The 16,553-nt window shown below is 42.4% G+C and overlaps 1 protein-coding gene across 2 annotated transcripts in view; it reads left to right on the top strand.

The window, feature by feature from the left end:
- Nucleotides 1-15,784, top strand: part of prdx4 (peroxiredoxin 4) — a 37,020-nt gene extending 21,236 nt beyond the window's left edge. Inside the window, exons 4-8 of one of the 2 annotated variants that reach the window (XM_048540493.1) lie at nucleotides 67-189; nucleotides 7,001-7,131; nucleotides 7,288-7,322; nucleotides 7,552-7,598; nucleotides 15,668-15,784. In XM_048540493.1, the coding sequence (XP_048396450.1) occupies nucleotides 67-189; nucleotides 7,001-7,131; nucleotides 7,288-7,322; nucleotides 7,552-7,598; nucleotides 15,668-15,671 (340 nt within the window). In that variant the 3' untranslated portion in view covers nucleotides 15,672-15,784. The remainder of the gene's footprint in view (nucleotides 1-66; nucleotides 190-7,000; nucleotides 7,132-7,287; nucleotides 7,323-7,551; nucleotides 7,599-15,667) is intronic. The other variant, XM_048540492.1, reaches the window with a different exon arrangement.
- Nucleotides 15,785-16,553: the final 769 nt, after the last annotated feature.

Raw genomic sequence — 16,553 nt, 5'->3', positions numbered from 1 at the left:
TATTTGAATTTTGTCAATGAAGTAAATGAGTGCTCTTCTTAAAAGAGGTAATTTTGCTTTATAAAGGATAAATACACCAAGAAAACAAGGTGGATTAGGACCAATGAAGATCCCATTACTCTCAGATCTAACACATCAAATTGCAAAGGATTATGGCGTGTATTTAGAGGATCAAGGCCACACACTTAGGTAACCAGAGAAAGTCTGTGTTTTAAAAAGTAAGCCTGATATCAATTTGTAGTTTACTGCTATGTGACATCAATGCAGATTTAATGCCTTCTTGGGAGCCTTTCATACAGCACAGCTATGACAGCTAACAATGTATTTTAAGAAATGTCTTAAAGAAAGAAAGTTGTTCTTTTTTAATAAAAGCTGTGTACTGCAGATGCTAGAAATGTTGAAACAAACACCAAAAATCCTGCAGAGGCTCACATTAGATTAGATTAGATTAGATTCCCTACAGTGTGGAAACAGGCCCTTCAGCCCAACAAGTCCACACCGACCCTTGGAGCATCCCACCCAGGCCCATCCCCCTATAATCCACGCACCCTGAACACTACGGGCAATTTAGCATGGCCAATCCACCTAGCCTGCACATCTTTGGACTGTGGGACGAAACCAGACCACCCGGAGGAAACCCACGCAGACATGTGGAGAATGTGCAAACTCTGCACAGACGGTTACCCGAGGCTGAAATCGAACCCGGGTCCCTGGCACTGTGAGGCTGTAGTGCTAACCACTGAGCCACCGTGCTGCAAGTGTGGCATCTTTAGACAGAGAAGCGGAGTTGATATTTCAAGTCTAATACAATTCTTCTGAGCTGAACTTTTTTTTTATTCCTTCAAAGGATGTGCGTGTTGGCAAACCCAGCCTTTCTTGACCATCCCTACATAACCTGCAGTTGAATGCCTCTCTCGGCCACTTCCAGAGGGGAGTTAGGATTTGACCAATTCCTTCCCTCAAGAGCATTAGTGTTTTCACAATCAATCATAGTTGTCTTGGTGACCATTATTGACAGTGGCTTTCAATTCCTGACTTTGTTAGTTGAATTTAAATTCTCCCAGTTACCTGTGACTGAAAGCATTAGCCTTGGCCTTTGGATTACTAATTCAGTGGCATTAACTCCATACTGCCATCTCCCCTGGGGGATGCAGGTACAAGGAAGGAATTTTGGAGCTTGTGACTAAGGTAGCTCTGAATACATCTCACAGCGGAACAATTATAATTGGTCATGCAAGGGAGGCCAGAATTAAAGGAGTGCGTATAACTTGAGTATTTTGAGGTCAGAGATGATTAAAGAGTGTGGGGGTGAGCCAAGGTGAGAATTTTAAAGTCAAGACATTGCGTGTTGGGGAGCCAATTTGGTCAGAGGGTTTGGAGGTGATTAGGAATGACAGGGGACTTGCTCGAATTAAAATACAGGCAGCAGAGTTTTGGATGATCTCAAGTTTATAGAAGGTAAACTGTTGAGACTAGCCAGGAGTGTTTTGGGATAGTCAAGTCTGCAGGCATGAATGAGGCTTTCAATAGCAGAAAATCCCAAGGCAGTTGAAGTTGAGCGAGGTTTCAGAGGTAGAAAAAGCCTCTTTGAGATGGCGCTATATGAAGTTGGAAGCTCTTCCAGAGATCATTACTGACACAGGACTTGAGAACAGATGAGTTCAGTATCAGGCTGTTACCAGGGAGTGGTATTGAATTGGTAGTTAGAGGACAGGAGTTGTGACTGGGAAGCAAGAACAATGGCTTCAGTCTTTCCAACAACTTGGAAGAAACTTCTCCTTGGCCAGTACTGGCTATCAGATAAGTGGACTGATAAATTGGCAACAGTGAACAATGATGAGGTAGAGCTAAGTGTCATCAGTGTACTTGTGAAAGCTAATACTGTGCTTTTGGATGTTGTCACCGAAGAGCAACATGTAGGTGAGGAAGACTAGGGGCCCAGGTTAGATTGTTGGAGGACACTAGGTTGTGGGAACAACAGGAAGAGGAGCCATTCCAATGATTCTGAAGCTATAATTAGATAGAGAGGGCTGGAGCAAATGAAAGTCGTCACAACTGGACAAAAGGGGACAGGTGTCAGAGGAGGATGATGTGGTCACTCTCAAAGGCTGCAGACGGGTCATGAAGGATGAGGGGCAAAGTTTACCACAGTCACGTTGGAGAGGATTTGTGATTTTGATAAGAGTTGTTTTGGTACTGTGACAAGGAAAAACCTAATGGCAGGGGTTCAAACATTGAGTCCTGGGAAAAATAGAAATGGATTTGGAAGGGGGCATTACATTCAAGGAACTTGGAAAGGAAGAGGCTGGAGATGGAAAGTTAGTTTGCATGGATGGATGTTTTGGGGAAAGGGGTGATGACAAAAGATGGAAAGGAAAGAAAAACAACACTTGAAGGGAAGGAACCAATAACCACATCAGCTGATTTGGGGAGCAGGAAGGCAAGTTGGCTGATCAGTGGGAATGGGCCCAAGGCAGCAGGAGATGAATCTCATGGCTCAGACAGGATATGAGGGGAGGCGAGAGAAAAACTAGGCAAAAAGGTCACAGCAGAAGGCTAGGACAAGGAGGAACATTAAAAGGAAGTTGACCAGGAAACTGTCAAAAATTACAGACAAACTAACTTGAGAAGGTAAAGTGTTAAATTAATATAAAGCCTTTTTATTTTTAATTGGAAGGTAATCTTGCATAATCACACCAGTGATAAATAGGTTTGAAGAAATCATGTAAATATACTTTGACAAATTTAACCAGCATATTGAAGTTGGTCTTGAAAAACAATCCTATTCTTTTCCACATCTTTGCCAGTTAGAAAGGACATGATATTGTTGCAAAACTTTGACATGTCTAAGAGAGAGTGCAGCTGTTTAAAATAATGCCCTTCATATACTTGTAGACTAAAGCCGAAAATCACTTTAAAATAAATATGGAGTAGCTTAATAAAATTCAAAACTAGTTTCTTTCTAACCAAGTTTACAAATCAAGTCAAATAATATAATGATGCATGTATTACGACCATAGATCACAAATGTCATCAATAAGAGGACATCTTATGTGCATTACCTGTCTAAATTTCTAGCTGAGATAATAGGAACTGCAGGTGCTGGAAAATCTGAGATAACAAGGTGTGGAGTTGGATGACGCTCGGTTCGCAATAAATATCATCCTCCGACACTTCTGCAATCAAAACCCAACACCAAAGACATTTTTCCCTCCCCACCCTGGTCTGCTTTCCGGAGAGACCACTGTCTCCATGACTCCCTTGTCTGCTCCACACTCCCCTCCAGCCCCACCACACCCAGCACTTTTCCCTGCAACCGCAGGAAGTGCTACTTCTGCCCCCACACCACCACCCTCACCCACATCCCAGGCCCCAAGAAGACTTTGCACATCAAGCAGATGTTCACCTGCACATCTGCCAATGTGGTATACTGCATCCGCTGTACCCACTGTGGCTACCTCTACATCGGGGAAACCAAGCAGAGGCTTGGGGACCGCTTCGCAGAACACCTACGCTCAATTCGCAATAAACAACTGCACCTCCCAGTCACGAACCATTTGAACTTCCCCCTCCCATTCCCCAGACGACATGTCCATCCTGGGCGTCCTGCAGTGCCACAACGATGCCACCTGAAGGAACAGCAGGATGCAGGAACAGCAATTCATAGTCCGCTTGGGAACCCTGCAGCACAATGGTACCAATGTGGATTTCACAAGCTTCAAAATCTCCCCTCCCCCACCGCATCCCAAAACCTGCCCAGCTCGTCCCCGCCTCCCTAACCTGTTCTTCTCTCACCTATCCCCTCCTCCCACCTCAAGCTGCACCTCCCGTTTCCTACCTACTAACTTAATCCTGCCCCCTTGACTTGTCCATCCTCCTTGGACTGACCTATCTCCCCTCCCTGCCTCCCCATCTACACTCAACTTTACTGGCTGCATCCCTGCCTCTTTAACTTGTCTGTCTCTTGTCCACCTATCTTCTCCTCTATCCATCTTCGATCTGCCTCCCCCCTCTCCCTATTTATTTCAGAACCCTCTTCCCCTCCTCCATTTCTGATGAAGGGTCTAGGCCCGAAACGTCAGCTTTTGTGCTCCTCTGATGCTGCTTGGCCTGCTGTGTTCATCCAGCTCCACACCTTGTTATCTCTAAATTTCTAGCTGCCTTGTCAGTCTTAGTTCATACAATTTAGGGAAACTTGGAGCATACTCGGAATTGACTCTAGCAATTAGACTCTGTGGCCTTAAGGGGACAAAAGCGCACAATATCAGCAGATTAATAAAATCTGTGTCATAGAATAAACCATACAGTCCTCATAAAATCATCATCAAACGTTCCATTCATGTCACAGGAGATCCAGCAGTGGCAGGAAATAAGTGTTTTACTAGATTAATCTGCTTGCTTAGAACAAATTGACCCAAGACTATTTTATTTCTTAAATAATATTGAATAGATATGTGTAGTGAATTCAGCTGACTGAATCATAAAAGGGTGGATGAGTGGTTATCCAGAGTGTTTTCAGTGTTGCAGTGTGCACTAAGCCATTACTGGTTTAGCTAAAAGAATACGCAGTTATAGTATGCTGTGTTCTCTACCTTTTCATTCACAATCCATAGTTTGAGGTGACAGGGATCCAGCTGAAGAAATTGCTAGGTGATGCTTGCTTGTTGAATGTGCAAGCCATTGAATACTGAAGACAAAATTGATCCTTGGTATTATATCATCCACAGTAGATTCATATCGTTGAAATTGTTAACAAATGATGAATGCCTGAAGAGTTGCATGTGGGAGGGGAGAAAAAGGAAAAAACAGGGTGACAAGAGAAACAAAATGGTTAGGTTGTTTAATCTATACTAGATGGTTTTTTTTTTAAAAAAAGGGTTAAAAAGATTTAAAGTGCAGATATTCAAAAAACAGTTTCCTGTTAATAAGCTGGGAGGTTGAGATATTGGGGATATTTCTTATGGCGGGAATCTCTTATAATAATGTCTGTCATTCTAAAAATAATTTGAAGCAGAGCAAAACTCCCATATGAACATGCAGAGTACGGACTCTTATTCTTCTCCAGTCTGATTTGAGTTCAAATATTTCTTGGAAGAAGGCAAGGTGAACAAATAATGCTGCACCAGCTGTAATTTTCTTCCTTCATTCCCCATTGCACTCCTGTTGTTAGGATATGGGTTCATAATTACTGACTTTTTTAATTTCACTCAAATGCTATTTAATGTGGGGTCAGCTTAGAATATTAGCAACTTCTTCAAATCTCAATTTTTCACGTTTTAAAACTGAAAATTGCCACAGCTTATTCACAACATTCTAATTCATCCAGCCTCTTCTCAGTGCCCTTCGCATTCACGTTTTTCAGTAAATACTATTCAGTAATAATCACAACATATCTGACAACAATCTTAGCTTCAAGCAGTCAAAAATATGCATTTCCTACTGGGGTCTCTTTGGCATATTACAGCAATTTAAAATTTGAAAATATTTTAAAATACTCATGAATTCAGTAATCAGTTAAAAGACGATACAGCAACATCTTTAAAGATTATAATTAAAGTCTGTTAAAGTCACACTGGTCAGAATTAGACTCCGAAGGAACAGGAAGCAAGGAAACAGATGGCACCAACCACGTTCATCAAATTCAAACATTATCCCTCAAGCAGCACTTGTGATGGAACTCCAACTTTGGAAAATAAATATTTTTGTTTCTTTAAAATGCAAGCTACAGAACATTTAAAACCTGTAAAGACTGTGACTCACTCACTCATTGTATCTTGTCACATGCTTTTTGCGAAATATGTCAGTGGATAATTTGGTCAAACTATTTCTTGATCTAATCACCGGCGGTCTGGAGTGTTGTGTTATCTTGTGTGGTTGTAGCTGTAACCATGTTTTCTGGGTTTTGTCTGTGTGCTCGTTTCTGGTACTGGTTTAGGCTATTCTAGAATCATTGAATCTTAGAATTTTACATGCAGAGGGAAACCATTTGACCTATCGTGTCTGTACTGGCTCCCAAAAGAGCTACACAGCTAGTCCCACTCTCCAGCCCTATCTCCATAGCCCTCTCTTTTGAAACCTCCTATGGAATCTATCTCCACCACTCTCCCAGCTAGTGCCTTCCAAATTCTAATAGCTCTCTGATTAATGAAGTTTCTCCTCATCTCACTTCTAGCTGTCTTGCTGAGTGTCTTGAATTAGTGACCCCTCGTAGCTGACATACTAACAAGTGGAAATAGGGTATCCTTCTTTACCCTGTCAAAATTGTTCATTGTGTTGAGCACCTCAATATGGTCACCTCTTAATCTTCTCTCCTCCAGGGATGAAAGATCTCAATCTCTCTAATAGGTTCTTGTATCTAAAATCCATTTTAAGCTCAATTATTCTAAGCTTTTACCTTTTAAACTCTTCCTTCCCCACTGCATGCTTGTTAATTTGGTCAAGCTAGAGCTATATTTTCATACTAATGCCATATAATAAGAGAATGCAGTTTTGTGACGAGCAGTAGCGAACCCATTAGCAGATTTCTCAGCTAGCATGTCCAGGAAGAGTGCATTAGACTGTACATCTTTTGTGACTTCGTTTGTTCTCTGAACCCTTAAATTCAGATGCAGGGATCAGTCAAAGATATGACATCCGAGTTCAATTATACTCTGAAACACATTCATAATGCTTTTAGTCCATAACTCCTGACGGCAACCAATTAGATTTTTTCCCAATTTTGCATGTGAATTTGGGAGAATTTGTCTGTGCACTTCATATAGTTCAGCACCAAATTTTGTCTGATGCTTTACCATGTTTTATGTGCTAACAGTGCTATATCACCTTTATCATATAATTTTCAAATTGAAGTTGGTGCCAGGATGAACATAGTTCCAACAATGCAATTTCATCTGTAGGTCACCTTTTCTCAAACCTGTTTTCTATATGTAAATTACAGCAAATGTACAGCTTCACTTTTGGAAAATAAAAGTTGACAAAAATACTCTACTTTTTTTCTCAGAGGACTTTTTATCATTGATGACAAAGGAATACTGAGGCAAATTACAATGAATGATCTTCCAGTAGGGCGTTCAGTGGATGAAACGCTTCGTTTAGTTCAAGCATTCCAGTACACTGATGCACACGGTGAAGGTACATATTATTATAGTCGAGATAATTGCATGAAGTTTATCAGTTAGAAACAATGAAATAGCTTAAAAATTTTAAAAGTTGAGTAAGTAATTTTTTTTCACAAAGACATTGCTTAGCTGCAGCCTGAAATTTATTTCATTTCTTTGGTTTTTATAGTTTGCCCAGCTGGTTGGAAACCTGGAAGTGACACGGTAAGACTCTCATTAACTTAAAACCTTCTCTGTTCTCATCTTTATAACAAGGAGGTTTTGGTTTGCATACAATTGATACCAATAGTAAATCGCAGTTAAATGTTAGCACCCTTTTATGTTGCTTTGTCAAATCTGTGTTGGTATTGACTTTGAGCTAGATATTGGACCTTTTTAAAAAAAAATCAGTGCATTAATATCTGTAATCATGCTACTAATGTATTTTAATCAGATTAAACCAGAAGAAGTCATGAAAAAGTGGTGGCCACGAGAAGACTTGTAAGTGAACTCTCTGGCAATAGAGACTGACTTTGTCATCAAGCCTGCTGATAAAGGTGGTGCTGTTGTTGTCTGGCGTACTGACTTCTACCTTGCAGAGGCTGAGCGTCGGCTCTCAGATACCTCCCCCGGACCATGACCCCACCATGGCACATCAGGTCATTGCATCCAGTATGGTTACAGATCCCATTTCATCTGGTGATCTCCCTCCATCCACTCCCAAGCTAATAGACCCCAACCCTGCACAGCTCATTTCTACCTCCAGCCAAAAATCCACAGACAGGAGTGTGCAGGTGGACACATTGTTTCAGCTTGTTCATGCCCCACAGAACTCATCTCTTCCTATCTTGACTCAGTCTTCTCTCCCCTGGTCCAATCCCTACCCACATACATCCATGATTCATCTGATGCCTTACGCCAGTTTCAAAGCTTCCAGTTTACCGGCTCCAGCCGCCACCACTTTACCATGGATGTGCAATCCCTTTACACATCCGTTCCCCACCAGGAGGGTCTTGGGGCTTTCTGCTTCCTCCTGGAGCAAAGAGCTAAACCATTCCCACCCACCACCACCCTCCTCCACTTGGCTGAGCTTGTCCTCACCTTCAACAACTTCTCTTTTAACTCCTCTAATATTCTTCAGATAAGCGGGGTTGCCGTGGGTACCCACATGGGCCTTGGTTATGCCTATCTCTTCGTGGGGTACGTGGAACATTCCTTGTTCCAGTCCTATTCCGGCTCCCACCCAAAATTCTTTCTCCGATACATCGATGATATCATCATTGCTGCTTCCCTCTCTCATCCAGAATTGGAAAATTTGATCAGTTTTGCCTCCAATTTCCTTACTTTCACCTGGTCTGTCTCTGACTCCTCCCTTCCCGTCCTTGACATTTCTGTTTCCAGTTCTGGGGATAGACTGTCCACTAATATCCATTATAAACCCACTGACTCCCTCAGCTACCTGAACTATACACCTTCATACCCAACGTCCTGTAAAGACACCATCCCATTCTCTCAGTTCCTCCGTCTCCGTCGCATATGTTCAGATGAGGCCAACTTCAACAAGGGAGCCTCCGAAATGTCCACATTCTTCCTCAACTGAGGTTTCCCCAGCTCCATTGTCATCAGGGCCCTCAATCAGGTCCACCCAATCTCCTGCACTTCTGCCCTCACCCCTTCTCTTCCCTCCCGCAACAGTGATACTGTTCCTCTTATCCTCACCTACCATCCCACCAACATCCACATCCAGAAGATCATCAAATGCCACCTCCAGAAAGGTGCCATGACCAGACAAATATTCCCCTCCCCTCTCTTGTCCGCCTTCCGCAGGAAACATTCCTTTCGGGACACCCTGGTCCATACTTCCTTCACCCCCAGCACCTCCCCACAGCCCTACGGCACCTTCCCCCTGTAACCGGCGAAGGTGCAACACCTGCGCATTTACCTCCTCCCTCCCCAGTATCCAAGGGCCCAAACATACCTTCTAGGTGAAGCAACACTTCACCTGCACTTTCAAGAATCTAGTCTACTGCATTCACTGCTCACAGTATGGTCCCCTCTACACTGGGGAAACAAAGTGTAAACTTGGTGACCACTTTGCAGAACATCTACGTTCTGCTCCCAAAAAATCCCTGAACCTCCTGTTGCCTTCAATGCACCACCCTGCTCCCTGGCCAATATCTCTGTCTCTGGCTTGCTACAATGTTCCAGTGAAGCCCAGCATAAGCTGGAGGAACAATACTTCATTTTCCGCTTGGGGTTCCTACAGCCCTCCAGAGTCAATATTGAGTTTGATAATTTTAGTGCCTAAACGCTCCTATCTCCCAGCCCTCTGCCGTGTGCGTCACACACACACACACCCCCTGTCGGTAGTCACCAACGGCCCCCACCAACAACCACTCGTCCCCCCAGCCCGACCGTTAGCAACTCCGTTGTCTGTCCAACTGTCTTTCTCTCCCTTTGGGCTATATCCTATCGTTTACTCCCTACCCCACCCACCGCACTATTTTCTGCATATAAACTGATGTTTTCCCAGCCACCATCAGTTCTGAGGAAGGGTCACCAGACCTGAAACGTTAACTCTGTTTTCTACTCCACAGATGCTGCCAGACCTGTTGAGCTTTTCCAGCAACTTTGTTTTTGCCTTGTTTCTGGGATCAGGAATGTTTTATCCTTGATCTGTCAGGTTTAGTGTTTGGTATAATAAGAACGTTCAGACAGAATCTGTGAGCAAGGTTTGAAGTTAATAATATTATTTTGATAGAAATCTCAAGTACGTATTTCTAATAGATATTTCAAGCTAACAGTCTTAAAAACTTAGTAACATTATAATTATATTGACCATACTGGAAGGAACTTTTACTTAATAAATAGTTTACAAAGTATTCATTCTGCAACTTCATAATTTTGCTCCAGAGTTCAACCAGACACTTGCATAGGCAGGTATCCCTTTTTTGGGAGTGTCTTTCCTTTTTAAAAGTTTAGGCTTTTGTTAATTAGAAATTGCTGAAATCAAAACTTGTCTCACGGAATTCATTTATGTGAATCTTGTTGCTCAACATAGACGTCAGGATTAAAAAAAAGCAGAAAGTGTTCTTATTCATCTCTTAATTCACTAATGAGCAGCCAACAGAAAATCAACAAATCAAAAACCTAGGGAAAACTTTATAACTTACTTTGCTTTCTGCCATGCCTGTCTCCAACTACTCTCAGCACTGAAAAATAGCACCTGTACTTCACATTTAAATCTGAAAATAATTTTAGAGCTGTTATCTTTTGGAATACTGCCATTTTGTCTCCCTTCTATTTGTCCTTCATCTTTGTATGCTTTCTTTTTCTTGGAACACACTTTCCCAGAGGTAAGACCCCTTGATGAACAGTGCTGTCTGCATTTTGAACTGAGACTTAATATCTCTTTACAAGGTGATTGGCACATAGCAGTTTGTACCTGTATCAGTACCTGTACCCCAGCTTTTGGTACTTAAGTTCTGCTCTCCTAAATGAACACTAACAAGTCCCAATCCTTCCTTCCTTGGTGTGTGCTACCATTTTTTTATGTTTTATTCCTTTATTTTTCACAACGATACTTCTGTTGTGACCTCCAGAGTTGTTGGGTCACATTTTTGCGTTTTGTTTTCATGCATCCCTAAAAGGAGTGCGATGAAGCAGCATAAACTGGGGGAGAAAAAGAGAGAGGAGACAGAGAGAAAAATGCCAAAACAAGATCAGACATTCGACTGACTGATGGCTGACTTATGAGACAAGTATTTTATACACAAACTTACCTTCCCAGCTTCCCTCGGCTTGTGCTTTCACAGCTCTCTATTTCAGCAGCAGGAGTTGTGAGAATGCGAGCCGGGGGCAGCCGGAAAGGTAACCTTGTGTGTAAAATACTTGCTTCGTGAATAGGCGGAGTGAAGCCTGAGCAGGTGCAAACGTGGACATGAGGACTGCTGGGTAAATGAACTAATATATTCGGGCAGTAGCTAAACCGGAAACACTTCACATGTATCCTCCTCCTCGAACCAAAAAAAAAGACTGTCTGGAGGGTCGGTAACGTGAGGTTTTATTTTCCTTTCTCTTTATCTCTTTTGGCAATTTAGAGGGGATGGAAGCCAGGGCAGTTGCATACTCCTCTTGTAGGATATGGCAGGTAAGGGTCACCACTAGTGTCCCTGCTGACTTAACCTGCGAGAAGTGCACCCAACTCCAGATCCCCTCAGATCGCAGTAGGGAGCTGGAGCTGGATGAACTCCGGATCATTCGGGAGGCTGAGGGGATGATAGAGACGAGTTATAGGGAGGTAGTCACACCTAACTCACAGGATAAAGGTAGCTGGGTGACCGTCAGGAGAGGGAAAGGGAATAGGCAGACAGTGCAGGGATCCCCTGTGGCCGCTCCCCTCAGTAATAAGTATACCACTTTGGATACTATTGGGGGGGATGACCTACTGGGGAAAGCCATAGCAGCCAGGTCTGTGGCACTGAGACTGGCTCTGTGGCTCAGAAGGGTACAGGGGAGGATAGAAGAGCAATAGTGATAGGAGATTCAATGGTTAGGGAACAGACAGGCGATTTTGTAGTTGCAAACAAGACTCCCAGAAGGCATGTTGTCTCCATGGTGCCAGGGTCAGGGATGTCTCAGATTGAGTCTACAGGATTCTTAAGGGGGAGGATGAGCAGCTAGAAGTCATGGTACACATCGGTACCAATGACAACTAGGAAAAGGGATGAGGACCTGAAAAGTGAATATAGGGAGTGGGGTTGGAAACTGAAAGGCAGGAAGAGCTGAGTAGTAATCTTGGGATTACTACCGGTGCCACAGGCTAGTAAGGCTAGGAATAGAGAACGAGTGCAGCTGAACACTTGGCTAGAGAGGTGGTGTAGGAGGGAGGGCTTCAGCTACATGGATCATTGGGATGCCTTCTGGGGAAGGTGGGACCTCTACAAGAAGGATGGGTTGCCCCTGAACTGGAGGGGCACCAATATCCTGGGCAGGAGGTTTGCTAGAGCTCTTCGCGAGGGTTTAAACTAGTTTGGCAGGGGGATGGGAACTGAAGCTATGGACCAAAGGATGGGATAGCTGTTGTACAGGCAGATACAGCATGCAGAGAGTCTGTGAGGAAGGTTAGACAGTTGATAGGGCAAAGTTGAAGTCAGTGTGACAGTTGGAGCGTGTCTGTTTTGGCGCAACAAGGGTGATGAACTTAGAGTATGGATCAGTATTTGGAGCTACGATGTTGTGGCTTGTATAACACAGGGGCAGGAATAGTTGTTAGATGTTTTGGGGTTTTGATATTTCAAAAGAAATAGGGAGGGAAATAACAGAGGTGGGGGAGTGGCATTGCTAATCAGGGATAGTATCACATCTGCAGAAAGAGAGGTCGTCGAGGAGGGTTTGACTGCTGAGTCAGTATGGGTGGAGGTGAGAAACAGGAAAGGAGCAGTCACTTTATTGGAAGTTTTCTGCAGACCACGATAGCAACAGAGACACTGAGGAACAAATTGGGAGGCAGATTTTGGAAAGGTGCAGAAGTAATAAGGCTGTTTCATGGGTGACTTCAGCTTCTCTAATACAAACTCAAACCTCCTTATTGCAAATAGTTTGGATGGACCAGTTTTTGTCAGGTGTGTCCAAGAGAGATTTCTGACTCAATATATAGATAGGCTGACTAGAGGGGAGGCCATATTGGATTTGTTGCTCGGCCAGGTGTCAGATCTCTTGGTGGCAGAGCATTTTGGTGATCCAGGGCGGAAATGGCTATCATAAGGGGACACAATTTTAAGGTGATTGGAGGAAAATGTAGGGGAGATGTAGAGGTAGGTTCTTTACAGAGAGAGTGGTGGATGTGTGGAATGCACTGCCAGCAGTGGTAGTGGAGTCAGATACATTAGGGACATTTAAGCAACTCGTGGATAGGCACATGGATTATAGTAAGATGAGGGGTACGCAGGTTAATTTGATTTTAGAGTAGGATAATAGGTCGGCACAACATCAAGGGCTGAAGGGGCTATCCTGAAGGGCTTAAACCTCCACCACCTTTTATGCATATTTATTGTATCTCTTTAATTGTCCATATCCCCTTCTTCAGTACCCCAGATTCTTGCTAAATAGCTGAGGTCTGTGGTTATGTGCAGTCCTCTGATAAAATCTCCTGATCCCAGATCAGCAATCAATTAATCCTGAGCTGCTGTTTAATTATTCAGGCAGGACTTACTCCTACCATTCATGTAACATGGTGAGTTAATTGTGCAGACATTCAACTAAATGGTTTCATAATGGACTGTAATGAATCCGTTGTTCATACATACTGTGTTTCTTATTTCACAAGCCAGTTCAATTATGGTGTTAAAGCTTCCCATGATATTTGTCTTTTAAAACCTAGACCAGTGAATTACAAACTGAAGGCATAAAGCCTGTTAGCTTGAGTCAGGAAAATCTGTGTTCTATCTGACATGAAGAGGACTAAAACTGGACTCAGTGCTCCAAATGTGCTTATACATATTTCTCTATTGTGGTCCTAATTTTATAATGAATGATCTAGATAACATAACAAGATCCAGTTAGCTTTGGTTTTTTAATGATATGCTGTATGATAGGGTGTTGGAAGCAGATTAATAGTAATCTTCAAAATTGAATTGGAGGAAAATTTGAGGGAAATTAAGGGAATTAAACTAAAAACCACTTGATGGGCTGAATAGTCACTTCATGTGTAGTAGGATTCTCTGAATGACATTATTTAATCTGTGGCATGAGGTACATACCAGTTGTTAGCTGAACAGTTGGGAAATTATTTTTGTTTCCTCCATGAATTGTTATCAGTTTTCAAATTATTTTCCTAGTTCCTCCAAACGCGGCGAAAGTTATTCTATTTTGTGACAGCACTGTGCCCTTCAGAAGGATGTATTCTGTACTGTTTCTCTTGTAGAGGGGTATGGCCACAGTGATGCAAGGCTGTCTGCTTTAATCAGGCAGTTGTGAACTGATTCCTGGGTGTTCTAATGAGACAAAAGAATCTTGAGTGGGTGGGATCAGAGCGCGCCTGATCAAGACCCAGGAAGGTTTTGGATTTTGCTTTCAGTTAATGAGAAGGTTGCTGAGCAAGCGGCTTCAGTTCTCTGCTGCTGGAGTCTTCGTTGAGAGACGTCCTCTTAGAAATTAAAAAAAGGCAGACTGTTTATTTCATTGATAACAAAGTGTGGAGCTGGATGAACACAGCAGGCCAAGCAGCATCTTAGGAGCACAAAAGCTGACGTTTCGGGCCTACACCCTGCATGTTTATTTCATTGTGCTGGATTGGAGAGAGGCAGCACGTGAGAACCTTAAATTTTGCTAAATTGCCTTGCCAAGAGTGTGTAAATGGGGTGCTGCCTATTTTGGAACAGTTGATGATTAGTGGTTAGGTAATACATTACTTTAAGTATTTTGATAGAGATGGTTATGCCAGTTCTTCTTTTCGCTTGTATTCTAACCATGTTGAAAGAATAAAGTGATTTTTGATTGAAGCCTAGTGGGGTGGACCAGTTGAACATCATCTGCAACACAGCGCTTTACACTTAACTTTTATATTTATTTAAAGTCAAGGTCTCAGCTATCGCCTTACTGTATTTTGGGGGGAGGGTGTTCTGGTCCATGACAATTTGGATAACTCCTTGGTGGATTCTTATTGAAGGATTTTTGGAAATGCAAGTAAATGCAGAAAGCAGTCTGACAACAACAGTCTTGATTTTGAAAAAGAACAATGCCTCATTCTGGGCATGAAGGGTCTAGGCCCAAAACGTCAGCTTTTGTGCTCTGACGATGCTGCTTGGCCTGCTGTGTTCATCCAACTACACACTTTGTTATAATGCCTCATTCTTAATGATTGGAAAGAAAACACTTTCAATTGTTTTCTTAGTGTATTAACTATCCTGCTCAGTTCTACTTTTATCTTGGGTTTTCGCTTTCTTTCTGTCTGTTGTTTGAGTACCTTAAAGATTTCTCTTGAACCCATTCCCCTTTGGATGTCACCTGCTGCTGTATAATTTTGTACATGGCCCAAAGGTCACACTTTCCTTTTTGCCAACATCATTGTACTCTTTTCCTGCGCTCAGCATGTTTCAGATTTTCTGTTTCCTCTCCATTGTTAGGAGGCATCTTTGTCCCATTAATAATTTGCTCATATACCACTGTGCTTGGTCTGTTCAAACTTGATAATGATTATTTCTCTCAAACAACATTTTGAAATGTTAAAAAGATTGTTTGCAGAAACGTTGCAATGATCAATTTTGCAAAGAATTTCTTTTCTCTCAGAAATTGTATATCCAAACTGTGGCCTGTTTTGTATTTTGCCTAAAGGAGGGATTAACTCTTTCACAAATGTTTGCAAGGATATCACTTAGTTTACTAGATGATTAAGCGCATTGTAATTTAAGGGAATAGTAGCATCACTTAAAGGGCTACAGCTGGCTTAATAGCTTAGCTCCTTTTGCTTGTTGTTTGTACACCTTTGTTAGTAGCTGGCCTGAAGCTTCTAGCAGTTGTTTTTCTGAAATATCATGACCTTGATTTGTTTTATTTCTGTTCTTTTTCAGATAATTCCAGATCCAGCTGGAAAACTAAAGTATTTTGATAGAAAACATTAAGCTTAATTACATTGGTGTTTTTTTAATATCTGGTTCCTGATTCAAACAATAAAACAATTAATTCTTTGTGTGTGGTGTGTTTTCCTGCAGTTATCATTGCAATTCTGGTTCATGGGAGAGCAAAATTTGTGAGTATGCTTAATTGCTACCCATAGTTGGGGGTGTGACATAACCTTCTGACCTGACAGCGAACTTCTTTCAGTTTTCATAATAAAAGTCCTGATATCATTTAAAATGACAAGTTTGTTCATATGCTGGTAGGAGTGACTACTGCTCAGTTCTTGTGGAGATCATGTCCCATCTTCACATCGATCATACCTTCCATCATGTAGTCTGGAACTGCCATTGTGCTAAATTGGACAGCTTTCAAACAAATCCAGGAACTCAAGACAGGTAAGGCGGAGGCTTGGAATCGTGTGGTGCGTGACTCCTCGCCTGACTTTCTTAAGCTTGACCACCATCTACAAGGCACAAATCAGGAGTCTGGAATATTGCCCAATTTCCCAAATGAGTGCAGCTCCAACAATGCAAGCTTGATACTCTTCAAGACAAAGCAGCTCATTTTTTTGGCACCACATCCACCAACATTGACTCCATACACTCAATGGCAGCAGTGTGTACAAAATGTACTGCAACAATTTACTAAGGTTCCTTTGACAGGAACAACATCATAATTTCATACTGGAATCTGGACTTATAACCCATCAATCTTATTAACTGTGATAACAAAGTGTGGAGCTGGATGAGCAGGCCAAGCAGCATCTTAGAAGCACAAAAGCTGACGTTTTGGGCCTAGACCCTTCATCAGAAAAGGGGAATGGGGAGAGGGTTCTGA

This window comes from Stegostoma tigrinum, chromosome 12 (genome assembly GCF_030684315.1).
Source record: "Stegostoma tigrinum isolate sSteTig4 chromosome 12, sSteTig4.hap1, whole genome shotgun sequence".
NCBI lineage: Eukaryota > Metazoa > Chordata > Chondrichthyes > Orectolobiformes > Stegostomatidae > Stegostoma > Stegostoma tigrinum.
The sequence above is the reverse complement of the archived record's forward strand: the minus strand, read 5'-3'. Positions and strand labels throughout refer to the sequence as shown.